The 22389-nt window shown below is 49.0% G+C and overlaps 2 protein-coding genes across 2 annotated transcripts; one reads left to right on the top strand and one right to left on the bottom strand.

Moving 5' to 3' along the window:
• Positions 1 to 7: 7 nt before the first annotated feature.
• On the bottom strand, positions 8 to 4178 carry PRADC1 (protease associated domain containing 1). Its single transcript, XM_082743984.1, has 5 exons — positions 3924 to 4178; positions 1838 to 1938; positions 1175 to 1284; positions 755 to 922; positions 8 to 548 (listed from the first exon to the last, which is right to left on the bottom strand). The coding sequence occupies exons 1-5, from the start codon at positions 3988 to 3990 to the stop codon at positions 428 to 430; spliced, it is 567 nt and encodes a 188-aa protein (XP_082600110.1). The 5' UTR covers positions 3991 to 4178; the 3' UTR covers positions 8 to 427.
• Positions 4179 to 5093: 915 nt separating this feature from the next.
• On the top strand, positions 5094 to 22389 carry CCT7 (chaperonin containing TCP1 subunit 7). The gene is made up of 12 exons (XM_082743982.1): positions 5094 to 5251; positions 11565 to 11718; positions 12356 to 12462; positions 14352 to 14477; positions 15421 to 15473; positions 15819 to 15990; positions 18066 to 18230; positions 19034 to 19222; positions 19838 to 19935; positions 20304 to 20436; positions 20940 to 21146; positions 22006 to 22389. The coding sequence occupies exons 1-12, from the start codon at positions 5246 to 5248 to the stop codon at positions 22225 to 22227; spliced, it is 1632 nt and encodes a 543-aa protein (XP_082600108.1). The 5' UTR covers positions 5094 to 5245; the 3' UTR covers positions 22228 to 22389.

The raw sequence follows: 22389 nt of genomic DNA, 5'->3' as shown, positions 1-22389 counted from the left end.
CAGTTGCAACCCTGATGAGAGGCTTTATTGCTAAAAAGTCAGTGAGGGTTTATTAATTCCTCAAACAAAAGCTCCTAGAACCACTCCAGCAAGTGCTGTGAAGCACACTGAGGAGACCCTGGCAAGGGAAGGCTGGAGCCAGGTGGGATGTGACAGGTCACAGGTGGCTCTTGGGCCACTTGGCTTTAGCCCCTTTTGTTCCAGATTCTAGCCAAGAAGCTCTGGGGCCTGACTCTTCCCATAGCATGAGATGTTTGGGGGCCCTGAGGAAGGGAAGGCCAGTGGCGTGGCTTTTAGCATAGCCAAGGCCCAAGCCTTTTTCCTCTACCCAACTCCACCTGTCCCCAAATCCCAAAGAGCAGAATTCCTGGATTTTCCTTTCCCAGCCCAGAGTTGTTTTAAGGCTGGTTATGTGGGACCAACTCTTCTACCAGAAGGTCCAGGGTGGTTGCAGCAGCTCAAAGGTGGGGATGCTGGTGACATTGACTGGGATGGAAATGATGGCCCATGGCAGCCCATGCTGTTCCAGGGAGCGACGGATCATGTAGCTGGGAGGGCATGAAGAGAGGTGGTGATGGTCACTTTCTCAGCACCCCATCATGCCCCACTGTCCCCATCACTCTGGGAGTTCTAGAGCCCAAGCACTTGGCCCTCCAACTGAGGCTTGCGGGAAAGGACTGGTGATTGCCCTTGACCTCCCCAAGTCATGGCACCCAGCCTGGTGCTGATACAGCCAGAGATAAGGAGCCCTCACCCATCTCGGCCGAGCAGGAAGAGAGCAGGGATGTCAGCTGTGCGCTGGGTACTGTCCTGGATCATCTCCACGTAGAAGCTGTCATTGTCAACCGCATTGTCAGAGATGATCACTGCCCGCCCGCCGTGCTCCTGCACCACTCGGGTCTTGGAGAGGAAGGAGCAGCCCCTGGAAGAGGTGGTGATGAGACCAAAGGAAAGACAAGATCCTAACTAGCCCTCCTCCAGACTGTCACTGCAAGGATGAAAGAAGGACCAGGGAGAATTTTTTATAAGTGGCCAAAAGGCACGAATCATCTTAAGACATTTCTTAAAGACCATTCAAAATGTGAATTATTTCAGAGCACCACCACCAACACTGATCTTAGAATCTACCCTATGCCGGGCCCTCCTCTGGTGCCAGCGTCTGTCTTCTCCTTACCCTCTCTCCACCAGAGCAATCTGGTCCTGGATGAAAAAACCGTTGCTGAGCTCCCCGCAGGCCTCCGAAGGTTCTGCAGGGACAAGGTGAATCTGCTCATACCTTGTGTGCTGGAAGACATTTAGATAGGTCAGGGTGAGGAGCCATGCCAGTTCCAAGACCAGGCTGACAGTCCCCTATTGGTTCTTCCCAAAGTGTGAAGGAAACGTGGAGTGGTTTCGGTATGTTGGGCACTGAAGTATTTTTACTAAATTCTCATAAAGCCTTATCTAGTTGTCCCACTCGACCCTGCCTTGCTATGAGATACGTAGGAGAGTTGGTATGGTTTCAGGGGAAGTTTCTACTTCCCCAGAAAGGGGAAGTAACCTGCCTTAAGTCACATAGTGCAGACAAAGCTAGCAGAGCCCTTGGTTTCTCACTATTTTATGTCCCCAAAGAAGACAGCTTGTCCCTGTCTGGTGCTCAAGTCTGTATTACACCTGGGAGGGTAGCTAACCAGAAATCTTTCCTTCCTGCACAGCAGCCCCAGGAGGACAGACCAGGATTCTGCATTCTCCCCTGTCCCAGCACTCAAGTATGGGTTGAAGGGATGAGAGGGTCACCTTACTTGGTGGGATGGAGATGGAGATAAGATCAGAGACAAAGGGGTCTCCCTGAACTTACAAAGATACCACCAAAGTCCTTGGCAGGTGTGGCTGTGAAGATGTAGCGAATGTCTCCAGGACTCAGCACTTGGAAGTACAAATAATCATGGATGCGTAAGCCTGAAAGATAAAAGAGTACGGGTGAGAAGCCTCCAAAGAACAAGCTGGTTCAAGTTCAGATCATGGACCCATTGTTCAATGGGGCTGGCTGTAGTCTGGGCTCAGGGGCCCAGCTTTAGCCATGTTGAGTCCTCCTGATGGGTGAGATGGATGGTCTCTGCCCTGATGCAAAGAGAGTTAGTAACCCCAGACATATCAGCTGCTGCTGCTGCTGCCGCCGCCACTGCTGCTGCTGCACAGGGGAGCCAGGAAGAGGGAGAGCCTCTGTGTTCTCTCTCAGGATGAATCCATCTTTACTCTGAAGTGGACATGAGAGTTTCAAGGTGGAGCTGTGGTAGCCTGAGTATAAAACGATTCTCACTAAAACTTAAAAGTTGACTCCGGTTCCACTGCCATGCCCCTTGTCCAGCCACTGTCCTTTCTTGTCCTCATGGGTCCAGCTTCTTAACTGGTCTGTCTGCCTCTGTTCTTGCTCTCTATGGTCTATTCCCCCCCCCCTCAAACAACAGCCATGGGGCTTCTTAAAATATCATAAAGCAAATACGATGAGGTCACCATGCGTATGGCTCCAGAACCAGAACAACTAGCCTTTGTGTTCAAAATAAAATCTAAATCTCAACTGTGGCCTGTAGGGTCCTCTTCCATCTGGCCCTTGGCTGCTACAACCTCATCTACTCCTTCCTGGCCTCCTTTCAGTTTCTTCCCTTCTCTGTGTCTTCTTATAGGCGTTGCCTCTATGTGGGAGGCTTCCTCCCCTTTCCCCACCCCAGCTATGCCTCTTCACCGGGCTCACTCCTACTCATTGGTTAGGTCATAACTGATCTGTCACTTCCTAGAGAAACCTTAAGCCCTGTCATTGCTCTCTCCCCCATGCCCCTCCAAAATGAGCTTTTTCTCCTTTGACACTTTCAACATAATTTGTAATTATACAGTATTCATACTGTTTTGTTTAATGTCTGTCTCCTCCACTAAGGCAAGAACCACAGTTTCAGAGCTTAGTTCAATGCTGTATCCACATTATGTAACAGCGGCTGGGATATGTGGGTGCTCAATAAAGGTTGTTGAAGGAGTGAAGAACTATTTTCAGCTCCATTGCACTGAGGAAGAGAATTTTCAGAACAACCAGATTTTTCTGGGGTTTAGGATCTTCACTTCAGCACCAAAGTTTAAAATTTTACCTGGACTTGAATCCCTGGTTCTTCAGCTCAGAGAGATTGAGGAATGTGGAAATGTGGAAGCTGCTTGCCACACGTCAAGTAGTCAGTCAACAGACTATCACACCACTACTGTGTGTCAGGGTTAGGACTGACTGTGGCTTTAGCTATCCTTGTCTCCAGGCCAAATCACAGCCACCAGAGAGAGTTCCACTGGCTTGGCATTGGGCTCGCAGCTTTTACCCCGGGAGTGGGGACTTCCCACCAGATACAGATACATTCCCAAGAAGCCTTCTTTAAACTCCTCCTCCTTCCCACACATATCTTCACCTGGCCTTTGCATCTGCTGATCTGTGTAAATCAAGTGTGGGTACACGTATGTGCTCAAGTGTGTGTAGGGTGTATATGTTTATGTGCTCCTTCATGAGCAAACAGGTTGTGTGTGTACGTGTGTGCCTGTACATGTGAGCCCACGTGTAAGAATGTATGTCCCTGTATGCTCACATACGTATCTCCAGCTTGTACTATCTCTAGCTGGCCCTTGTTCTTTCTCCCGGTCGCCCCTTCAGCCATCTGGGTCGGCGCTCCTGGGGGCGTGGAGAGGAGTCCTGCTTGGACGTGGGGAGCTGAGGACTCAGAGTCCAGCCTCAGGCCGCGCCCTGCTCAAGTCGCCGGGGGCCAGCACCCACCCAGTCCAGTCGCCCATCCTCAGACCCGCCCTGCCCCGAACTCGCGGGGTCCCCAAGGTGACCCGTGACTCCCGGCCCGACACGCGAGCGAGATAGAGGGCCAGCCCCGCCCCGCAGCGCAGCCCCGCCCGTTGCCGCTCACCGTGGGCCGCGACGCACGCGGGGAGCCAGAGCACGAGACAACACCAGCCCGCGGCGCCGGGGACCATTTCCAGGGCCGGGCCCGGCGCCGCGCTTCCTCCGACCGCCCCACCGCGCTAGCTCGCCGGACTTCAGCCTGACAGCTGCTCCGGCCTCCAGCCCCCAGACCCGCTCTTGCTGCTGGTTGGCGGACGGGAACGAGGCCCACTGCTGATTGGCTCTGATGCCTGTTCGTGTAGCTACACTTTCCGCCTCTGCGCCTTAGCCTACTTCCTATTGGTCGAGTGAAGTGGGGCCGAGGGCTGATTGGCCTAAACTCTTAACAGCAACTGCCACCGTCCCCCCCCCCCCCCCCCGCGCCCTAGCATTTCTTAGTTTGGATTCGGCTCCAGGACAGCGCGGGCTGGTGGGCGGGCCGGGGAGGAAAGCCGACTGGAGATGGGCAACTCTCTGGACTCGCTTTAGCCGTCAGTAGGTGCGGACTCGGCCTGATCTTCCCTGCGGCCGCCTAGCAAGACGATGATTTGCTTCTCACAACCGTGCTTTCCTCCTCCTCACCCCCTCTTTGGGAAGGCGTTCGTCTGGCGCTCAGGTGGTCTTCCGCGACCTCCACTCCGCTCGTCCTCTGCCCAGTTCCACCTGTGCCTGCGCGCTCTCTGTCGGTAGGCGCTGGGGACCCGGCTCAGTGATCCCCTCCCTCGAGGAGGCTGTGGCCAGCGCAGAGCCGGAAAACGGGCACTGGGGCCAGGTGCCGGGTGCCCACGTCTGCTTTTCTACCACTTAGCCTACAGCTGTGACCTTGCACAACTTTCATAACCTCTCAGCCTCAGTTCCTCCATCTATAAAATGGGCATGATAATAGTACCAACGCGATAGGATTGGAAGGGTTCATGAAATCTCTCACCAAGTGCATATTTAACGTAAGCCTATCCTATAGCGCTCAATAAATGTTCGTGTTTATTGTATTCCTTGGTCTGGCGTTCGGGGTGAGGGGGGATGGAATGAGGGTTAGCGGGTGACGCAGACCGAACAAGGATTCTACATATTCAAAGAGAAAAGCACAACCCGAATCCGGCGACCCTAGGTAACCAACACGTCTCCCAAAAGCTCCCTCAAAGACCCAGCCTCTGGCCCTTCTAGCCGTGTCGACTCTGTGGTAACAAGCCATAGAGTGGCGGAAGTGGCCCGTCCCCTTCCTCTCCCGAGCCAACGGCTTGGCGAAGCTTCTGGGGACTTCTCTGGCGCGGGGGATTGTGGGGTTGTTGGGCCGCCCGGACGCGGAGAAGACGGGAGGCGTAGCGGGCCAGTGAATAAGCTTCCAAAATGATGGTGAGTGGCGTTTCGCCTATCTGTCGCCATCCGCTGCCATCCGGCCCGTGGGTGGTACCGCCTGGCCCGGGTTGGTCCCATAGGGCCCTCCGCTACCTACTGACTCTGTCCTTAGGCGGATCCCCTGTCTCCGGCGACCCCGGCCCGCCGCGGCCTGGCTCGGCCCCCGCACGGAACTGGGGCTCTGGGCGAGGCCTTTGTGGGGCTGGAGGGAAGACTTTGGTCTGGCCGGCTGCGGACTACAAGTCCCAGGCTGCTTCGGGGCCGCGAGCCCGCTTAGGGGACCGGGTTTTTGGAGCCCCCTCACAATCATAAGCTGTGTTAGAGTGCGACTTTGAGCGTGCGTGCATACACGGTCGGCGGGTGCCTTGGGAAACGTGGGGGTGTAAAAAACGTGTGCTTCTTAGAACGGGCAGCGTGGGGACCTTATGTTGGGCGGAGCGGAGGGGCTCAACTGTGGTTGCTCGCGGGTCCCCCAGCCCGCCTGCTGCTGCATACGTGGAAACACACTTGGCTTGTACTTTACCACTCACTCGTTCGTTCCTTAAGTAAAAGCATATTTAGTGCCTACTGAATGCCATGTAATGCCAGCTGGTTGTTGGGGCTGCAGCTTCCCAGCCAGGAGAATGGACAGGGCACATGGGGACACTACGGCAGAGGTGGGAAGAGCCGGGCTGGGACTCCGACTCTGTTTGCCCTTCCGGACTTGGCATCAGACCAGGCTTTTCTAGTTGGCCATCTAACGCTGGGTCTCCTTTTCTTGAATTAGGGGTGTCGGTGAATCCCGGAGGCCCCCTGTAGCCCAGCCCACTTCCGCCCCAGCCCTTTGTGCCATCTCAGGGCCCTAGATGCTTACAGTGGATCCCAAGCCTGCTGCTGTCTCCTGAGTTGCTTTTGAACAGGGCCAGCTTTTAAGGGGGTGTCTGAGGCAAGACCCTGACGTAGATGCTGCTCCCTGTGGTGCACTTGGCAGTTCACGGACTCATTTTGGTCTGTCAGTCAGAGGAAATCTTCTGTTAAGTGGTGGCCTTCTACAGCCGCTTCCTGTCCTGGTAGAGGTCAGGCGGACACCTGTGAGGTGTGTGTTCATTCTGTGACCGGATGCCCTGGGAGTCCAGTTGTACCATGATAGAAGGAACCTAGAATTTATCTGTACTTTTTTCTCCCCTTCATACCTCTAGTACTTCCCTTTTTCAGTCCCTCTCCAGCAATACCTATTCTTGAAGTCACTCCAGAGCTACACTGGATGCCTAGGTTTTGTAACTAAGCTGGTACCTACTAGGTATGTGACTTTGAGCATGCTATTAAATTTCCTGCCCTCAGTGTATTAAGGGGATTCTTTGAGCTGCTACATACAGAGCATCCAGCATGGAGTAAGCACTCAGCAGATCTTAGCTGTTCTGCTAGGTGGTTGGTTTCTTCCTTCCCTCCCTGTAATCTGTCCTACTGACAAGACTTCCATCAGAGTTTTGTTTGGCAAGACTCCTTTTGGGATGTGAATCTTCTGTCAAAATCCTTGCTGTCATGGAATTAGCCCTCGATATTCTAGAATGCTTCTGTGATCAGAAGATAGGTAAAGGGGTGCCTGGCTGGCTCGGTCCATAGAGCATACAACGCCTAATCTCGGGGTCATGAGTTTAAGCCCCACATTGGGGGTAGAAATTACTTAAATAAATAGTTTTTTAAAAAGAGAGGTAAAAGGGTGCCATGATAACTCAGTCCTGTGACTTTCAGTACACTAGGAAGGAACATGTGTCCTTGCCTTTGTGGTATTGAGTACTACATGCCTTGGCATGTGAACACCTATTGTTGTTTTACAGAACATTAAGCTTTAATAATAAATAAAAGTTTTTAAGGAGGATGAAGATGAAGGTCATTAAGCTGAAATTCCAGAGCCTTCCACGATACCCTTGGCAGATTACTGGTTCCGCTCTTGTTTCTTTATTCAGTAAAAATGAGTGAGATTGAAAAATAACTTAGAAAAGAAGCTGGACTTCCCATAGCAGTGCGTGTCCTCCAGGAGGTAAAAGAAGAGGACCTGTCCAGCTTGACCTGGCTTGGTTCAATCCAGCTCTGCCACCTTTCCCTTCTCTTAGGATTCCTCGTTTATCCAGCCTGCCATTTCTGTGGGCCCAGCCTACACAGCATAGGGAACGTGGGGACTATGTGGTCAGCTGCTTCTGAGCCCTCTTTGCTTTGTACTTAAGAATTCTCAGTGGATTTCGTTTCACCACCCTGCCAGTGCTTTTGCAAAAATTAGAAGCCAGTGTCTTTTTTTTTTTTTTTTTTTTAAGATTTTATTTATTTGAGAGAGAGCACGCACACATGAGGGGGTGAGGGTCAGAAGAAGAAGCAAACTCCCTTTTGAGCAGGGAGCCTGATGCAGGACTCGGTCCTGGGACTCCGGGATCATGACCTGAGCTGAAGGCATTCGCTTAACCACCTGAGCCACCCAGGTGCCCAAGCCAGTGCTATCTTAATTCATGGCGTGTATAAAGTTGAATTTTCAGTATCAAAAGCTTTTGCATATTACTTCATACGTGGCCAAATCTAGGCACTCCACAAATTGAGATGATTATAATCCTTACCTTTGGGAAGCTCATACTTTAAGATGGCTGGTGTTATAAAAATTGTGCACAGAGGAAGCAGAAGGAATTACGGGATCCTCTCTTCAGGGTGCCCCTAGTAGCTGCTGTTAAAAAAACATCTTGGAAGAATTGGGGCACTGATGAATTGCTGGCATGGTAAGAAAGTGTTTTGTTTTTTACTTTTTAAAAATATCTTCACACACAAACACACACTTTATTGAGTAAGCTCTATAGCCAACACTTAGGACCTGGAGATCAAGAGACACATGCTCTACCAACTGAGCCAGGGTAGAGACACCTGGATGGCTCAGCCAGTTGGCCATCTGACTCTTGGTTCAGCTCAGGTCATGATCTCAGGGACCTGAGACACTGCCCTGTGTTGGGTTGTGGGCTCAGCACTGAATCTAAATTGTCCCTCTCGCTCTGCTCCCCCTACCCCTGTTTGTGCACTCACTCTCTCCCAAATAAAATATATTTTTTTAAAGATTTTATTTATTTATTTGACAGACAGAGATCACAAGTAGGCAGAGAGGCAGGCAGAGAGAGAGAGAGAAGGAAGCAGGCTCTCCTCGGAGCAGACAGCCTGATGCGGGGCTCGATCCCAGGACCCTGGGATCATGACCTGAGCCGAAGGCAGAGGCTTTAACCCACTGAGCCACCCAGGTGCCCCAAATATTTTTTATTTTTTTAAAGGGACGCCTGGGTGGCTCAGTTGGTTAAGCAGCTGCCTTCGGCTCAGATCATGATCCCAGCGTCCTGGGATCGAGTCCCATATCGGGCTCCTTGCTCCGCAGGGAGCCTGCTTCTCTGTCTGACTCTGCCTTCCACTCTGTCTGCCTGTGCTCGCTCTCGCTCACTCTCTCTGACAAATAAATAAAATCTTAAAAAAAAAAATAAATAAATAAATAAATAAAGATTTTATTTATTTGACAGAAATCACAAGTAGGCAGAGAAGCAGACAGAGAGAGAGAGGGAAGCAGGCTCCCTGCCGAGCAGAGAGCCCAATGAGGGGCTCCATCCCAGGACCCCGGGATCATGACCCGAGCCAAAGGCAGAGACCTTAACCCATTGAGCCACCCAGGAACCCCTATTTTTTATTTTTTTAAGGATTTTTTTTTTATTTGTATATTTAATAGAGACAGAAAGACAGCGAGAGAGGGAACACAAACGGGGAGTAGGGGAGGGAGAAGCAGGCTTCCCACTGAGCAGGGAGCCTGATCCGAGGCTCCATCCCAGGACCCTGGGATCATGACCTGAGCAGAAAGCAGATGCCCAACAACTAAGCCACCCAGGCACCCCAAATAAAATCTTTTTTAAAAAATGGGGCCCCTGGGTGACTTAGTTAAATGTCTATCTTTGGCTCAGGTCATGATCCCAGAGTCCAGGATCACAGCCCACCGCACCATCCCTGCTCAGCAGGGAGTCTGCTCCTCCCTCTGCCTGCCCCCCAACCCTGTGCTCTCTCTCTCAAATAAATAAGGTCTTTAAAGGAAAAAAAATGAGGGTAGCTCTTATAAATAGGCATACAATTTGGAGGTGGAGGTAAGAAAAAGTCTTCATAAGCATTGTTCAGTTATCCTGTTGGAGAAGTGAAAATTTGTTGAAGGTAACAGGAAAAGTTTGAGATGCAAGTTGGTTTTTGATTTGAAGTTTAACACTATGGCAGGGCAAGGATGAACCGAAGAAGCTTGGGGCTGCCATGAGAAATAATTTAGCAGGACTGAGAGAGGGTAGGGCCTTTGAATGGAATAGCTTTTTCCTTACTGAAGGTATAAGAGGCCTGAAAGAATGCTGAGAGTATAAAGAAGCCATTTCTTGCTGTCAGACCTGGGACACTGGTGAAAGGGAAGGAATTTTCTCTCTGGCCCATGCCTGACCTCAGATTTCGGGGGTTATCTGACAGGTAGTCTTTTAAAAAAAGAGAAAGAAAGAAAGTAGTGTATGTGTTTATTAGGAAAATGTTGAAACAAAACAGAAAATCCACAATACAAAGCATCAGAACCCTTTTTAAGAGTGTAGGAACACTCTTACTCATTACAGCTTCTTGCTCATCTTTCCAGCCCCTTTTATGCATTTACATACTATATCTTGCCTCCTACTTTGTTTCTCTTTACATTTTATATAGATAAAATGTAAATTGGAACATGCCATTCCTCTGCAATAAGTTTTTCCAGGGCTTCCTTTTGTAGGAATAAAATCCAAACTCCTTACCATGGTCTGTATTGAGTATGGAGCTGGCTGTTGCCTGCATCTGTAGCCTTACTCCAGTATTCCTTCTGCCCACTGTCCTCCAGCTGCACTGGCCAGAGGAGTTGGCCTTTATCAGGAATTGCGCAGTGAATATGGAGTCACCCTCATGGGTCCCTGGGCTTTCTGATGCGTGAACCCGTGCCTCCTTATTGTTGGGTCAAGATCTCCCTTGTGCTTTCGTTTCCTGTGCCTTTCCTGCTCAGACTAGGGGTGGACAGGGGCAGAGGCTTTCAGACTTCGTATAGCAATCCGTGGTAAGAAGTACATTTTAAGTCATAGCTTAGTAGTACACATATAGCATAACAAGTTTTGAAACAGCACCCTTACTATATTCTGTTCTACAACACAAAATTAAGTCACAAACGCAGAGAAGACAGAGTCTGGTTATGAGCTCATCTCGGAAGGCACAGGTTTTGATACAAACTGCTTTGCCAAGATGAGGAATTACTGTCTGTGCTAACAGTCACTGAAGCAAAGGTCTCTAAGCAAAGTTTTTAAATGGGGAAGTATCCCTGTCTTCCCAGAGTTTCTAAGGCGGGTATCCAAATTAAGCCCCTGTAGGAATAATGACTGTTCTCAAGGCTAGCCTGCAAAATAGATGAAAATTTCTTTGGGACATTTGACTGGAGACCGGTCACAGGGAAGCTCTATGGAACTGACACTGAGAGATGGAAACATCGTGTACGAATTAGATTTGTTGTCATTTTGTGAGGCTATCTGTTTCTCTGCCTGGCTCCTCCTGTGCACTCCAGCTAAGCATGGTTAGTAAGCTGCCTGCCTGGGCATCTCCAGGACACCACCTGAAGCTGTTGGCGTCTCGTATTTTGCATCAATGCCCCGTCAACTTCTGTAGGATTAAGCTGTAATGCAGATAAGTGGTGGTTTTGCTGGAGGGTGAACACTGAGCTTCTTCCTCCTGTGCTGTGACCTGATTCTTCAACACAGGGGATAGTGTAAGAGTTGAAAAGGCTATGCTTACTCCGCTGAGCACTGGAGAACACAGTATTTGATTTAGACTAAATCATCCTCCTCATACCATTTTCTAGCACACCTGCAGGGTATGCTGTGTTCTTGGCTGTATCTCTGGATATAGGTGCTGGTCAAGGAATCAGCATGGTGGACAGTGGGAATATAGTTTTTAAAAACCTTCAGAGGGGCGCCTGGGAGGCTCAGTTGGTGAAGTGTCTGACTCTTAATTTCAGCTCAGGTCATGATCTCTGGGTTATGAGATCAAGCCTTGCGGCTGGCTTGGTCCTCAGCAGGGTGTGTGCTGCTCTCCCTCTACACCCCTTCCGTGTGTGTGTGTGTGTGTGTGTGTGCGTGCGTGCGTGCATGTGCTCTCTCTCTTGGATCTTTAAGAGGCCTCCATATATTTCTGTTATGGGGGAGATGGAAACATTTATCCTTTTGCCCCTCCTTGAATTTCATTGCAATAGATGATTGTTAAAAGCAGTCCGTTGTTCTTTCTTCTCCAGCCCACACCAGTTATCCTGTTGAAAGAGGGGACTGATAGCTCCCAAGGCATCCCCCAGCTTGTAAGTAACATCAGTGCCTGCCAGGTGATTGCAGAGGCTGTACGAACCACCCTGGGCCCTCGCGGCATGGACAAGCTGATCGTAGATGGCCGAGGTGAGTCTGCAGGGTTCCTCAGGCCAGGGCACAGGAGAGGACACTCCTGGGGAGTGTTCAGGGTAGCAGAGATTGGCCTCACAAATGCCACTGCTTTTAAGATCTCTGATGGCTTGCTGTGAAACAGTTCCATTTCGTACTTTGTCCTGAATGCTGATAAATCTTAGGGGAATATAGGAATATATGGGAGAAGTTGGTCTCAGGAACCTGTTGCTTCTTGGGGAGAGGCACCCTGGAAACATGAAACAGAACCATCTGTGTTGCCTGTGGTCATTCCATTGTATCATGTCACCAGAACAGAATTTCCCCCCATGTTTTAGTGTCCTAGCTGACATGGGAGATAATAGGGTGTTAATTAGATGGTCAAGACTATCTAAACAGTTTCTCACTCATTTGAAGTAATATTTTCTACATTCAGTTTGAGGTGTGCAAAGTGCTGTTTGGAGAAAATCAGGAGCTCATGGTCTTCAGAAGCTTGTGGTTTCAGGTGCTTTGTGCACAGAGCTAAGTCTGTAAAAAGATCAGTTCATAGATGCCACGATCTTCTCTTGTCCCATCCCAGTAAAGTGTGTGTGGGCTCACAAGTCCAACTGGGAAAAGGGTCTTTAAATTTTTACTTTCTGTTTTTCCTTTTAAGGCAAAGCAACAATTTCTAATGATGGGGCCACAATCCTGAAACTCCTTGATGTTGTCCATCCTGCAGCAAAGACTCTAGTGGACATTGCCAAATCCCAAGATGCTGAGGTGGGGAAATCAAGCATATGTGTTTAAGTAAAGGTTGAAATGCATGGCTGCTTGCTCTTTTGCTTTTCTCGCATAAAGTTGTTTTTTGTTTTGTTTTTTTTAATTTTAACTCTGAAATTATGATTTCACAAGTAGTACATACTTGTAAAATAATTAGATGGTATTGATAGTCTTTGAAAATTTATACTCTTTCACTGCATTTAGCTGAGATATTAGAACCAGGGCCATATACTGTCGTGCATATCTGTGACCTTGTAAATAATTTAATCTCTCTACCCCTGAAACAAATAATATATGTTAATTTTTTAAAAAAGCAAAAAGAAACAGGTGAAAATAATTTTAGTATATTTAGTATATTTAGCTTAAAAAAAATCTCTCGGGGGCGCCTGGGTGGCTCAGTGGGTTGAGGCCTCTGCCTTCGGATCAGGTCATGATCCCAGGGTCCTGGGATCCAGCCCCACATCGGGCTCTCTACTTAGCAGGGAGCCTGCTTCCCTTCCTCTCTCTGCCTGCCTCTCTGCCTACTTGTGATCTCTGCCTGTCAAATAAATAAATGAAATCTTTAAAAATCTCACATGTTAGTCACCTTATAAGATGGGACTGGAAACTCCAAGGTTTCCAGTTTATCTGCTGTTGTTTTTCCATGCTGGTAAAATACAGATAACATAAAGTTTGCCACTTCAGTCATTTTCAAGTGTATGAAATGACAACATTAACCAGTGTGTCTTAAAGCATTTCTAACTCTGTGGGCACTGGGGTGGCTCAGTTCCCTAAGCTTCTGCCTTTGGCTCAAGTCATGATCCCAGGGTCGTGAGATGGAGCCCCAAGTCAATTTCCTTGCTCAGTAGGGATCCTGCTTCTCCCTCTCCCTCTGCCTGAGGCTCCCCTGGGTTGTGCTCTTTTTCTCGCTACATCTCTCTGTGTGTCTTTCAAATAAATAAATAAAATCTTTACCCAAAAAAAGAAAATCTAACACTAGAATCTTGAATCAACTGTTGAGAGGAAACAGGCTTGCATTTTAGAGTATCACAGATATGTTCTAAAGTTATATAAAAAGGTTTATTGAGACCCAGTAGACTATAAAACAGTATAACTTGTAAAAATTAAAGTGAGAATAATCTGAATTTGACCTGTTACTATCTTCAACAAGGGACTAATAACCTTTCTGGCCAGGAGTTTGGCCACTTAAACCCTTTACCCCAGTACCACTTCTTCCCCCTTGGAGATCCCTCACATTACACAATGGACATAAGTGAGTTGGAAGTGAATTTCTGCCAAATCAGATGTGAACTGGTTTTAGCTTTTATTCTTTTTCTCATTCATTAAAAATAGGGTTTCGATCCCATTGTAGAAAATGACTATGTTAGAATGGTTAGCAGATTTTTATCTGCTTGTTCCAGTGTATAAAATGTAAAGGACTTTTGGCCTTTCCTGGAAGGTTTGTTTCAGTGGGATTCGGCGGAAATGATCTTTTTGGAAACTTCTGTAGTCCTTCATACTCCTTAAAGAATGTTTTGTGTCCTGTCTCTTGCTGCCATGGTTACCTGGGACACAGAAGCATAAGCGTGACTGGGACTATCTTGTTCATCATGCCTGTGTGTAATATATAAGTTCTTGGTTAATCTGCTTATGTGATTTCACATCCTGAGGAACTTTGATTGTCCAAATCAGCTCTCTTTGGAGAATGGGCCTGGCTGGGGAATTAATTTTGTAGCCCAGAGCCTTTTGATGGGATGGATACCTAACTGCCTTTACCTATGCTTTCAGGAAAAAACATTTTACACCCATTTAAACACTCCTAGTTTAAATGGGTAGGTTGCCTAAAAATGGAGTTTCAGGGTTTATCTCTAAACATGAGAAAATGTGAATTTCCTGTCATCTGCTTCTAGGTCGGTGATGGTACCACCTCTGTGACCCTGCTGGCTGCTGAGTTTCTGAAGCAAGTAAAACCCTATGTGGAGGAAGGTTTGCACCCACAGATCATCATCCGAGCTTTCCGCACTGCCACCCAGTTGGTATGGGAATATTGGCTACCCTGGCCATGTGCTTGGGTACCTTCATGTTTTTCTTAGGATAATACCTTTACTGGGGTATAGAGAGGCTGGTGACAGGGTTCTTTGGACTTTTTCTGACTTCTCCCTACAAATTTCAGATCTGCCATTCAGTAGCTATCTCTTCAAGCTTCAGGTTTCCTGATGGACTCAGTAAGTGAGAGCTGGGTTTTTTTGGTTTGTTTTTTATCAAGTTCCTCATGGCACACATGTTAGGACCCTGCTTTTACTGATCTTTGACCTTCATTCTGTGATCTTGGGCAAGTCAGTCCCTCTAGGCTTTACTTTCTCCCTTTACTATCTCTCTTCCAGGGGCACCTGGGTGCCTTGTCAGTTAAGTGTCCAACTCGTGATTTCGGCTCAGGGTCATGGGATGAAGCACTCGGCTCAGGCTCCATGCTCAGTGGGGAGTCCGCTTGAGATTCTCTCCCCTACCCCCCAAAGTTACTTACTGTCTGTTTCGGGTTGGTAACATTAAAATGAGATCATACAGGAGAAGTGCTTTTGAAAAGATACTAAGTTTAACATATAAAGGTATTATATATCTAATAAATTAAAGCACTGGGTGTTTTTCATAAGCCAGAAGGTTTGGCCCAATCTAGAATCCTAGCTTGTTTCCACTCACTTATTTTAGTGTATTTTTTGCATATTCAGAGTTAAATCCTAGAAATACCTTGGTTTTTCAGAACTAGACCTATGCCTAGACCTATTTGTCACTGGGAGTTTTCTAAACTACAGAGACCTTTGTTTCAGGCAGCTATAGGACTTGGAAGTGTTGTTTCAGCTGCAGACTGGGAATGTTTAAGAATTGGGAGTAAACAGATTATAGAGTGGCAGGATGGTCTGGGACCCACCTCTCCAAGTTGCCTTTGGCATCAGGGACTCACTCGGCTTCTGTTGTTGGCAGGCAGTTAACAAGATCAAAGAGATCGCTGTGACCGTGAAGAAGGAAGATAAAGTGTAAGTTTTTGGTGGGCTTTGTCAGAACCTTGACTTTCTGTGGCCAAATTGGATGTAGAAGTGTGTTGCCACCCTATATGGGCCCGGGGCCATTTGGCTCTTGCCAGACCCTTGGCTGTATGCCAGCTTACACAGCACAAAAGGGGCTGTATGCTGGAGTTTTAAAGCTGTCCCACGCGAGGTCTCTGGCCGTGGTCACCATCCCTCAGTGGTAATCTGTCCTAAAGATGCAGAAGAGGAAGGTGGTGTGGGCTGAGTTTAGACACCAGAACAGACCCCCTGTCCACACTGCAGTAGACTCAACACTAGAGCCTGATGCAGGTCCCACCCATCCTCGTGTCCCAGGGAGCAGAGGAAGCTGCTGGAGAAGTGTGCCATGACCGCCCTGAGCTCCAAGCTGATTTCCCAGCAGAAAGCCTTCTTTGCCAAGATGGTGGTGGATGCAGTGATGATGCTCGACGATCTGTTGCAGCTTAAGATGATTGGAATCAAGAAGGTGCAAGGTGGTGCCCTGGAGGTAAGCCTGCCACAGCCCCCCGGGAGGCTCCTGCCTTCACATGGACTCTGCAGACGGGTTGGTGCAGGAGGTGAGCACACCGTACAGGTGCTGAGAGAATGTGTGTTGGGCTGGAAGTCAGACTAGAGTTGTGGTCCCCATGATGTCACTACAGCCTATGACTGTACATACTTTCTGGACCTGTATATACTTGACAGCAGAAGAGCAGATTGAACTCGATTTTTAGAATCTCTGTGTGATGTGGGAGGGGATAGCCCTAGCTCCATCTGATAAATCATTTAGGACCCTCCGGGCGAATAAATCTGAGAAGTGCTTCTCAGTCCACTCTATTTGAAGGGACACGCCTTTTATTCATTTGTTTTGAATAGATTATACATAGTTTTAAATGTATAAAGGGGCCTAAAGATAAAAATAAATGCCCCAGATACAACCATTAAGTGTGTGTGTGTGTGTGTGTGCGCGCGCGCGCGCGCACAAGTGCTTCCAGCATACTGTGTGTGTCTATAAACATATGTAAATACTGCTTTTCTAAACACAAGGGTTTATTTGTAATACAGTGTTCTGTAATTCCCTTTTGTCCATTTAACAATATATTTTAGAATTTCTTTTTAAAGATTTTATTTATTTATTTGATAGAGCTCACAAGTAGGCAGAGAGAGAGGAAGGGAAGCAGGCTCCCTGCCAAGCAGAGAGCCCAATGTGGGGCTCTATCCCGGGACCCTGGGATCATGACCTGAGCCGAAGTTAGAGGCTTTAACCCACTGACCCACCCAGGTGTCCCTCTGCCTATCCATCTTGATAGAGCTCAGGCATCACCCCTTTAGGATGCTGTGAATTTGAGTGTTGCACACGTGTTCACTGTTAGGCAATAGTATTAGAGATTAGCCCTGACAGAGAACATGGAGGTCTTTGAGCTGAATATACCCTTTTTTATTGAGTGGGAAATAACTTGGTCCCTTAATAAGAGAGATCTGGAGGGTGCCTGGGTGGCTCAGTGGGTTGAGCCCCTGCCTTAGGCTCGGGTCATGGTCCCGGGGTCCTGGGATCGAGTCCCACATCGGGCTCTCAGGGAGCCTGTTTCCTCCTCTCTCTGCCTGCCTCTCTGCCTACTTGTGATCTCCCTCTGTCAAATAAATAAAATCTAAAAAAAAAAAAAGAGAGAGAGAGAGAGATCTGGGATTTGAACCCAAGTCTTTGGATAGTGCTGAAGTCCATCCTAAGGGCAGCATGCTTTCTTACTATTCCCTTCTATTAAATCCAACCCACAGGAAGCTCAAGTTCTGAGGGACTGAAATGTAGGAAGCCACAGTTGTAGCTAGGGAACTGTACAGGGGTTTTCTGACCCTTCTGGCTTCATCTCCTTGGAAGAGGGTGCACCTAGCTTACCGCACACAGGTCAGAGTGTGTGTGCACACACGCAGGACAGATAGAGGGGGTGTGGGGAGACGTGTCCCGTAGAAAACTGGGAGGGTGTTGAGTTGGGATTGAAGGGGGAGGCATTAGGCAGCCAGTACCTTATTCATAAATGCCTGGTCCCTTCTCTGGCACTGGAGGTATACATTTGGCATTATCCCTTGGCTCCCACTTTGGAGGTCAGTCTTAGAGGAGTGCCCAAATGGCTTTTACCATGCTTAGTCTCTGTAAGCTGAATGATTGATTTTCTTGATACTGAAGGGACAGCCAAAATACGTTTTGTGTTTTTCCCAGGTTTTATGAAAATGAAAAGGCTTTGTTGTAACAGTGAAATAAAGTCATGGTCGGGGTGCCTGGTGGCTCAGTGAGTTAAGCCTCTGCCTTCGTCCCAGGTCATGATCTCAGGGTCCCGGGATCGAGTCCCACATCAGGCTGTCTGCTTCGCAGGGAGCTTGCTTCCCCACCTCTCTCTGCCTGCCTCTCTACCTACTTGTGATCTCTCTCTCTGTGTCAAATAAATAAAATCTTGAAAAAAAAAAAAAAATGAAGACATGGTTCACTCAGGTTCACAGGAATAGACATATCTTAGCCTAGTACGCCACTAGCTTGATTTCATTTCATGCCAGTACTGAACTGTTGACTGTTTTGTTATTTTTAAACAGGAGTCCCAGCTGGTAGCTGGCGTCGCGTTCAAGAAGACTTTCTCTTATGCTGGGTTTGAAATGCAACCCAAAAAGTACAATAATCCAATGATCGCCCTTTTAAATGTCGAGCTTGAGCTGAAAGCTGAGAAAGATAATGCTGAAATCAGAGTCCACACCGTTGAGGTAGGCCCCACCAGCTGGCAGTGTCCAGGGAATGGCCAGCTTTCTTGGGCCAAAGCCATGGTCTTTGTGGACATCTTGGGCACAGCTTTGTTTCTCAGGCTCCCTATGGACCCCATTCTCCTCCTGGCCCCCTGAATATGTTGATGTCCAAGTACTAGGCCCACTTATTTTCCCATTCTGCTCCCTAAGTGACCTGACGTGAGGGGATTTGGGTAGGTAAGACCTGCTGAAATAATTCTTTGGCCCCTGAGACGGGGCTAGCGGGGCCTTCCACCTACCAAGCCCAGGTTTTTGAGTCCTCTTATTTGAGCAGATGAAGGCCGTTCTGCACCAGGTCCCACACTATAGGGACAGGTGTGCTCCCGTGACCAATGATACCAAGGCTGTCTCTGGAGGTAGCAGTGTTCCCAGCTATAAGCAGGTGCTGTTAGGTAACGTGCCCCCAGCACAGAATGGCCTCTTGGGGAGGGGGTCTTGTCACTGGGGACTCCGTGGGTACAGCTTCTCAGAGGAATGTAGATCTGTGAGGCTAAACTATTTCTTAACACCTTGGCATGCCAGCTCTGGAGGAGCTCCCAGTCCTGGGGTTATTTTCTGTTTTGGCGTTTAAAAGTTTTAGGTGGTTCCCAAGTTACCGTATAGGGTCCTTGTTTAGTTGGACTGAGGAGGGGCTCTTCTGGTTACTGTCTTCTGGTTAATTCTCAGATAAATCAGCATATTTTACTTTGGGGGGTATACTTTAGCCTACTATATATGCTGATCTCCCCCCAAAAGCATCCTCATCCTTTTCTGGGTCTCTTAAGGATTATCAGGCAATTGTTGATGCCGAATGGAACATTCTCTATGACAAGTTAGAGAGGATCCATCATTCTGGAGCGAAAGTCGTCTTGTCCAAACTCCCCATTGGGGATGTGGCCACCCAGTACTTTGCTGACAGGGACATGTTCTGTGCTGGCCGAGTACCGGAGGAGGATCTGAAGAGGACAATGATGGTAACCAAATGTTTGAGTGCTGCTTCTTGGCCTTTGTGGCCCTGGCGGAATTTTCATTTACTCCTGGTGTGCTGGAGTGCACTTTCAGGTTGGCACGTGATTCTAGGCCTGTCTTCGCTTTTTTTTGGCCTTGAAGCACTCCAGTCCCCATGTGCACATGCTCGGTATAACCGAAACAAGTCAGGAAATGTGATTTGTGCAGGAACCTAGTAGTAATGTTATGATCAGCTAGAGAAACTTAAGTATTGGTGTTTCCAGCCAGATTTCCTCCTTTTTTTTTTTCGCATTTCACCAAAGATGTGCTAGGTCTAAAGCACCAATCCTAAGTTGTTGGGCCCAGGGCACACTAGTTTGGGGGAGTGGGTTTTGGCTGAAGTAAAGGGTCCCCATCTCCTTTTAACTAGACCTGCTTGCCTGCCATGTGTCTTTGTTCTGTTTTATTTTCTCCTCTTTCGGGGATAAGGCTGAGAGTGGGTTATCCAGGGCAGGAGGCTCTGGGCACTAGTGTAGGATTTGGCATGGGAATTGGCTTTTCAGGCTGGGTGGCAGGAAGCTGTCTTCTGGCTTCACGGGAGCCTTAATTGCCAGGTGGTCTTACTTTCCTGTGCTCCTCAGGCCTGTGGAGGCTCCATCCAAACCAGTGTGAATGCTCTGTCATCAGACGTGCTGGGCCGCTGCCAGGTCTTTGAAGAGACCCAGATTGGCGGCGAGAGGTAAGCCATAGGCCTGGGCTGCCTGTTGGCGGAGGTCATGGGACCTGCCTGGTCTGGCCTTCCGCCTTTTTCTGGGATGTGCATGTGCTCCTCTTTTTTGAAGTCTCACCTTTCGGGGCATAAAGAACTCAGATATGAAGTATTTCGAGAGGGGAGGAGGTCAAGTTGGGTCTAAGGTCTGACTCCACAATGCCCCAGGGTTACAGCCCCAAATTTTGCCCAGAACATGTCTACAAGAGTGGGATTGGAATACCCTAGTGGGATTTGGAAAACCAAAAGAGCAGCTGCTGAGTGTTGGGGAGGATGTGGTGAGGTCAGACACAGCCCGCTGGCAGCAGAAATTAACATGATTTTGATCCTGGGTATAGGTACAATTTCTTCACTGGCTGCCCCAAGGCCAAGACTTGCACTATCATCCTTCGTGGCGGTGCTGAGCAGTTTATGGAGGAGACAGAGCGGTCCCTGCACGATGCCATCATGATTGTCAGGAGGGCCATCAAGGTACTAGGCTGGGGGTGTCCTGCCCCCCAGGCTGTGTGGACAGCCTGCTCTGCCTCCCCAGCTGATAAGACCCTGGATTTGTGTGGTGGCTTCTTCCATGTATAACCTGTCCTTCCCTGAGTGGTCTATTTTCCCTCAGTTGCCTCACAAGTCATAGAGAAACAGCCTCATTATCTCAGAATAGGTGATACTGTCTTAAAGGCTATGACTTGTGAGCCATCCGTGAAGCTGCTGTTATCAGCCATCCCAGTGATTGTACCGGTGCCCTCAAACTACATAGTGACCCTGAAGATGGTCAGAAACCAGAAGGTTCACCGGATTGCAGTTGGGATGTGCTAGAAAAGAGCCGCATCTAGGTTTCCTGGGGTTTGGGATGTGGGAGGAATAAGGAACCACTCCCTTTCGGTGCTAGAGGGCCTGCCGACTGGCTGGTCTAGCTTGGCTGTGGCTGGAGCTTGGACCAGGGGCCTGTTAGCATTGAGAGGTGGGTCTGGTCTCTGCAGAACGATTCAGTGGTGGCTGGCGGCGGGGCCATTGAGATGGAGCTTTCCAAGTACCTGCGGGATTACTCAAGGACCATTCCGGGAAAACAGCAGCTGTTGATCGGGGCATATGCCAAAGCCTTGGAAATTATCCCACGCCAGCTGTGTGACAATGCTGGCTTTGATGCCACAAACATCCTCAACAAGCTGCGGGCTCGGCATGCCCAGGTGGGTCCTTTTCCCTTGGGTCCAGGGATTGGGTGTGTGGGCCTCAATTTGGAGCGTGAGCCATGCCTGCTCAGGCTGTGCTTGCTGGGCCCCAGGGACAGGGCTGGAACCGGACCCTGTACCAGCTCACAGTGTCTCTGAGGGCAGAGAGAGCCGCAGTGCCATCAGAGGAACTAGGGAGACCCTGCTGCCTCCTCCCCAGAAGCACACACTGACCACATATATGGGGCTTCCCAGGGTGGTGGTAAGCAGGCCGGAGCCCCATCGACTAGCAGTCCAGCCACGGCTCTGCTGCTTCTAAGTTGTGATCTCCCGGAGAGCTCATTGGGTTCATTCGGTTTATTCGCTGTTTGGCAGATACTTCTTGAGAGGTGTTAAGTGCTGGGCACTGTGACAACAGCACTCAGTGAGTGGCCTTGCTTCTGACTTGCCTGAGGGCTTGAAGCAAACATTCACTTCTCTGCATCTCCATATCCTCATCTGAAATGGGGACTAATGTAAGCAGTGAGCCAAGTAAGGGGGGGTTGGGGAGTGTTCCTCTTGAGAAATACAGAGTCCTCAGGGTGACCTGAGGATGGGGCATTCCCAAAACACAGCATGTTGCCCAGAAGAGGTCCTAGAGCTCTTGTGTGAGCAGCTTGTTTAGGGTTTGAAGGGGGTGGGCGTTAGGGGCACGGGTGGGAAGACATGCACACCCAGCTTCCTGGGGTGACGCCAGGCAGATGCCATCTTCCTTGGGGAGATTCGGGCAAGTTCAGAAAGAATGAGGTTTTCTAACACCCAGAAGCTTTTGGAGGATATGTGGGAAGAAATTTGAGAGCAGTTACCTGTTACCTCCTCTCTTTTCCTGTTCTTTCAGGGGGGCATGTGGTACGGAGTGGACATCAATAACGAGGACATCGCTGACAACTTCGAGGCCTTTGTGTGGGAGCCAGCCATGGTGCGCATCAACGCCCTGACCGCAGCGTCTGAGGCCGCCTGCCTTATCGTGTCGGTAGACGAAACCATCAAAAATCCTCGCTCAACAGTGGACGCTCCCCCAGCGGCAGGCCGGGGCCGGGGCCGGGGCCGCCCGCATTGAGAGGCACCCTGCCCCTCTTGCAGGGGGCTGGCAGGCTGGCTGCAGGGTGTGCTTACTCTGTCTTGGTCAGTTGGTATCACAAGGAAGGGGTAGTCATTGGTCCACTCTGTTCTCACTGGAGGTTATTTAAATAAACTTAAGACTTAGAATTCACTTTACAAA

Source organism: Mustela nivalis (genome assembly GCF_964662115.1).
Source record: "Mustela nivalis genome assembly, chromosome: 8".
Classification (NCBI taxonomy): Eukaryota; Metazoa; Chordata; class Mammalia; order Carnivora; family Mustelidae; genus Mustela; species Mustela nivalis.
Note: the sequence above shows the minus strand (reverse complement) of the source record. Positions and strands in the feature narration are given on the sequence as shown.

Excerpts from the sequence above, each read along its gene's own strand:
- PRADC1 (XM_082743984.1), bottom strand. The coding sequence starts at position 3,990 with ATGGTCCCCGGCGCCGCGGGCTGGTGTTGTCTCGTGCTCTGGCTCCCC. Across the intron at positions 1,285-1,837 it reads AGGACTTTGGTGGTATCTTT|CACACAAGGTATGAGCAGAT; the intron begins GTAAGTTCAGGG and ends AATGTCTTCCAG. Across the intron at positions 923-1,174 it reads ATTGCTCTGGTGGAGAGAGG|GGGCTGCTCCTTCCTCTCCA; the intron begins GTAAGGAGAAGA and ends CACCTCTTCCAG.
- CCT7 (XM_082743982.1), top strand. Across the intron at positions 11,719-12,355 it reads GCTGATCGTAGATGGCCGAG|GCAAAGCAACAATTTCTAAT; the intron begins GTGAGTCTGCAG and ends TTTCCTTTTAAG. Across the intron at positions 20,437-20,939 it reads TTGTCAGGAGGGCCATCAAG|AACGATTCAGTGGTGGCTGG; the intron begins GTACTAGGCTGG and ends TGGTCTCTGCAG.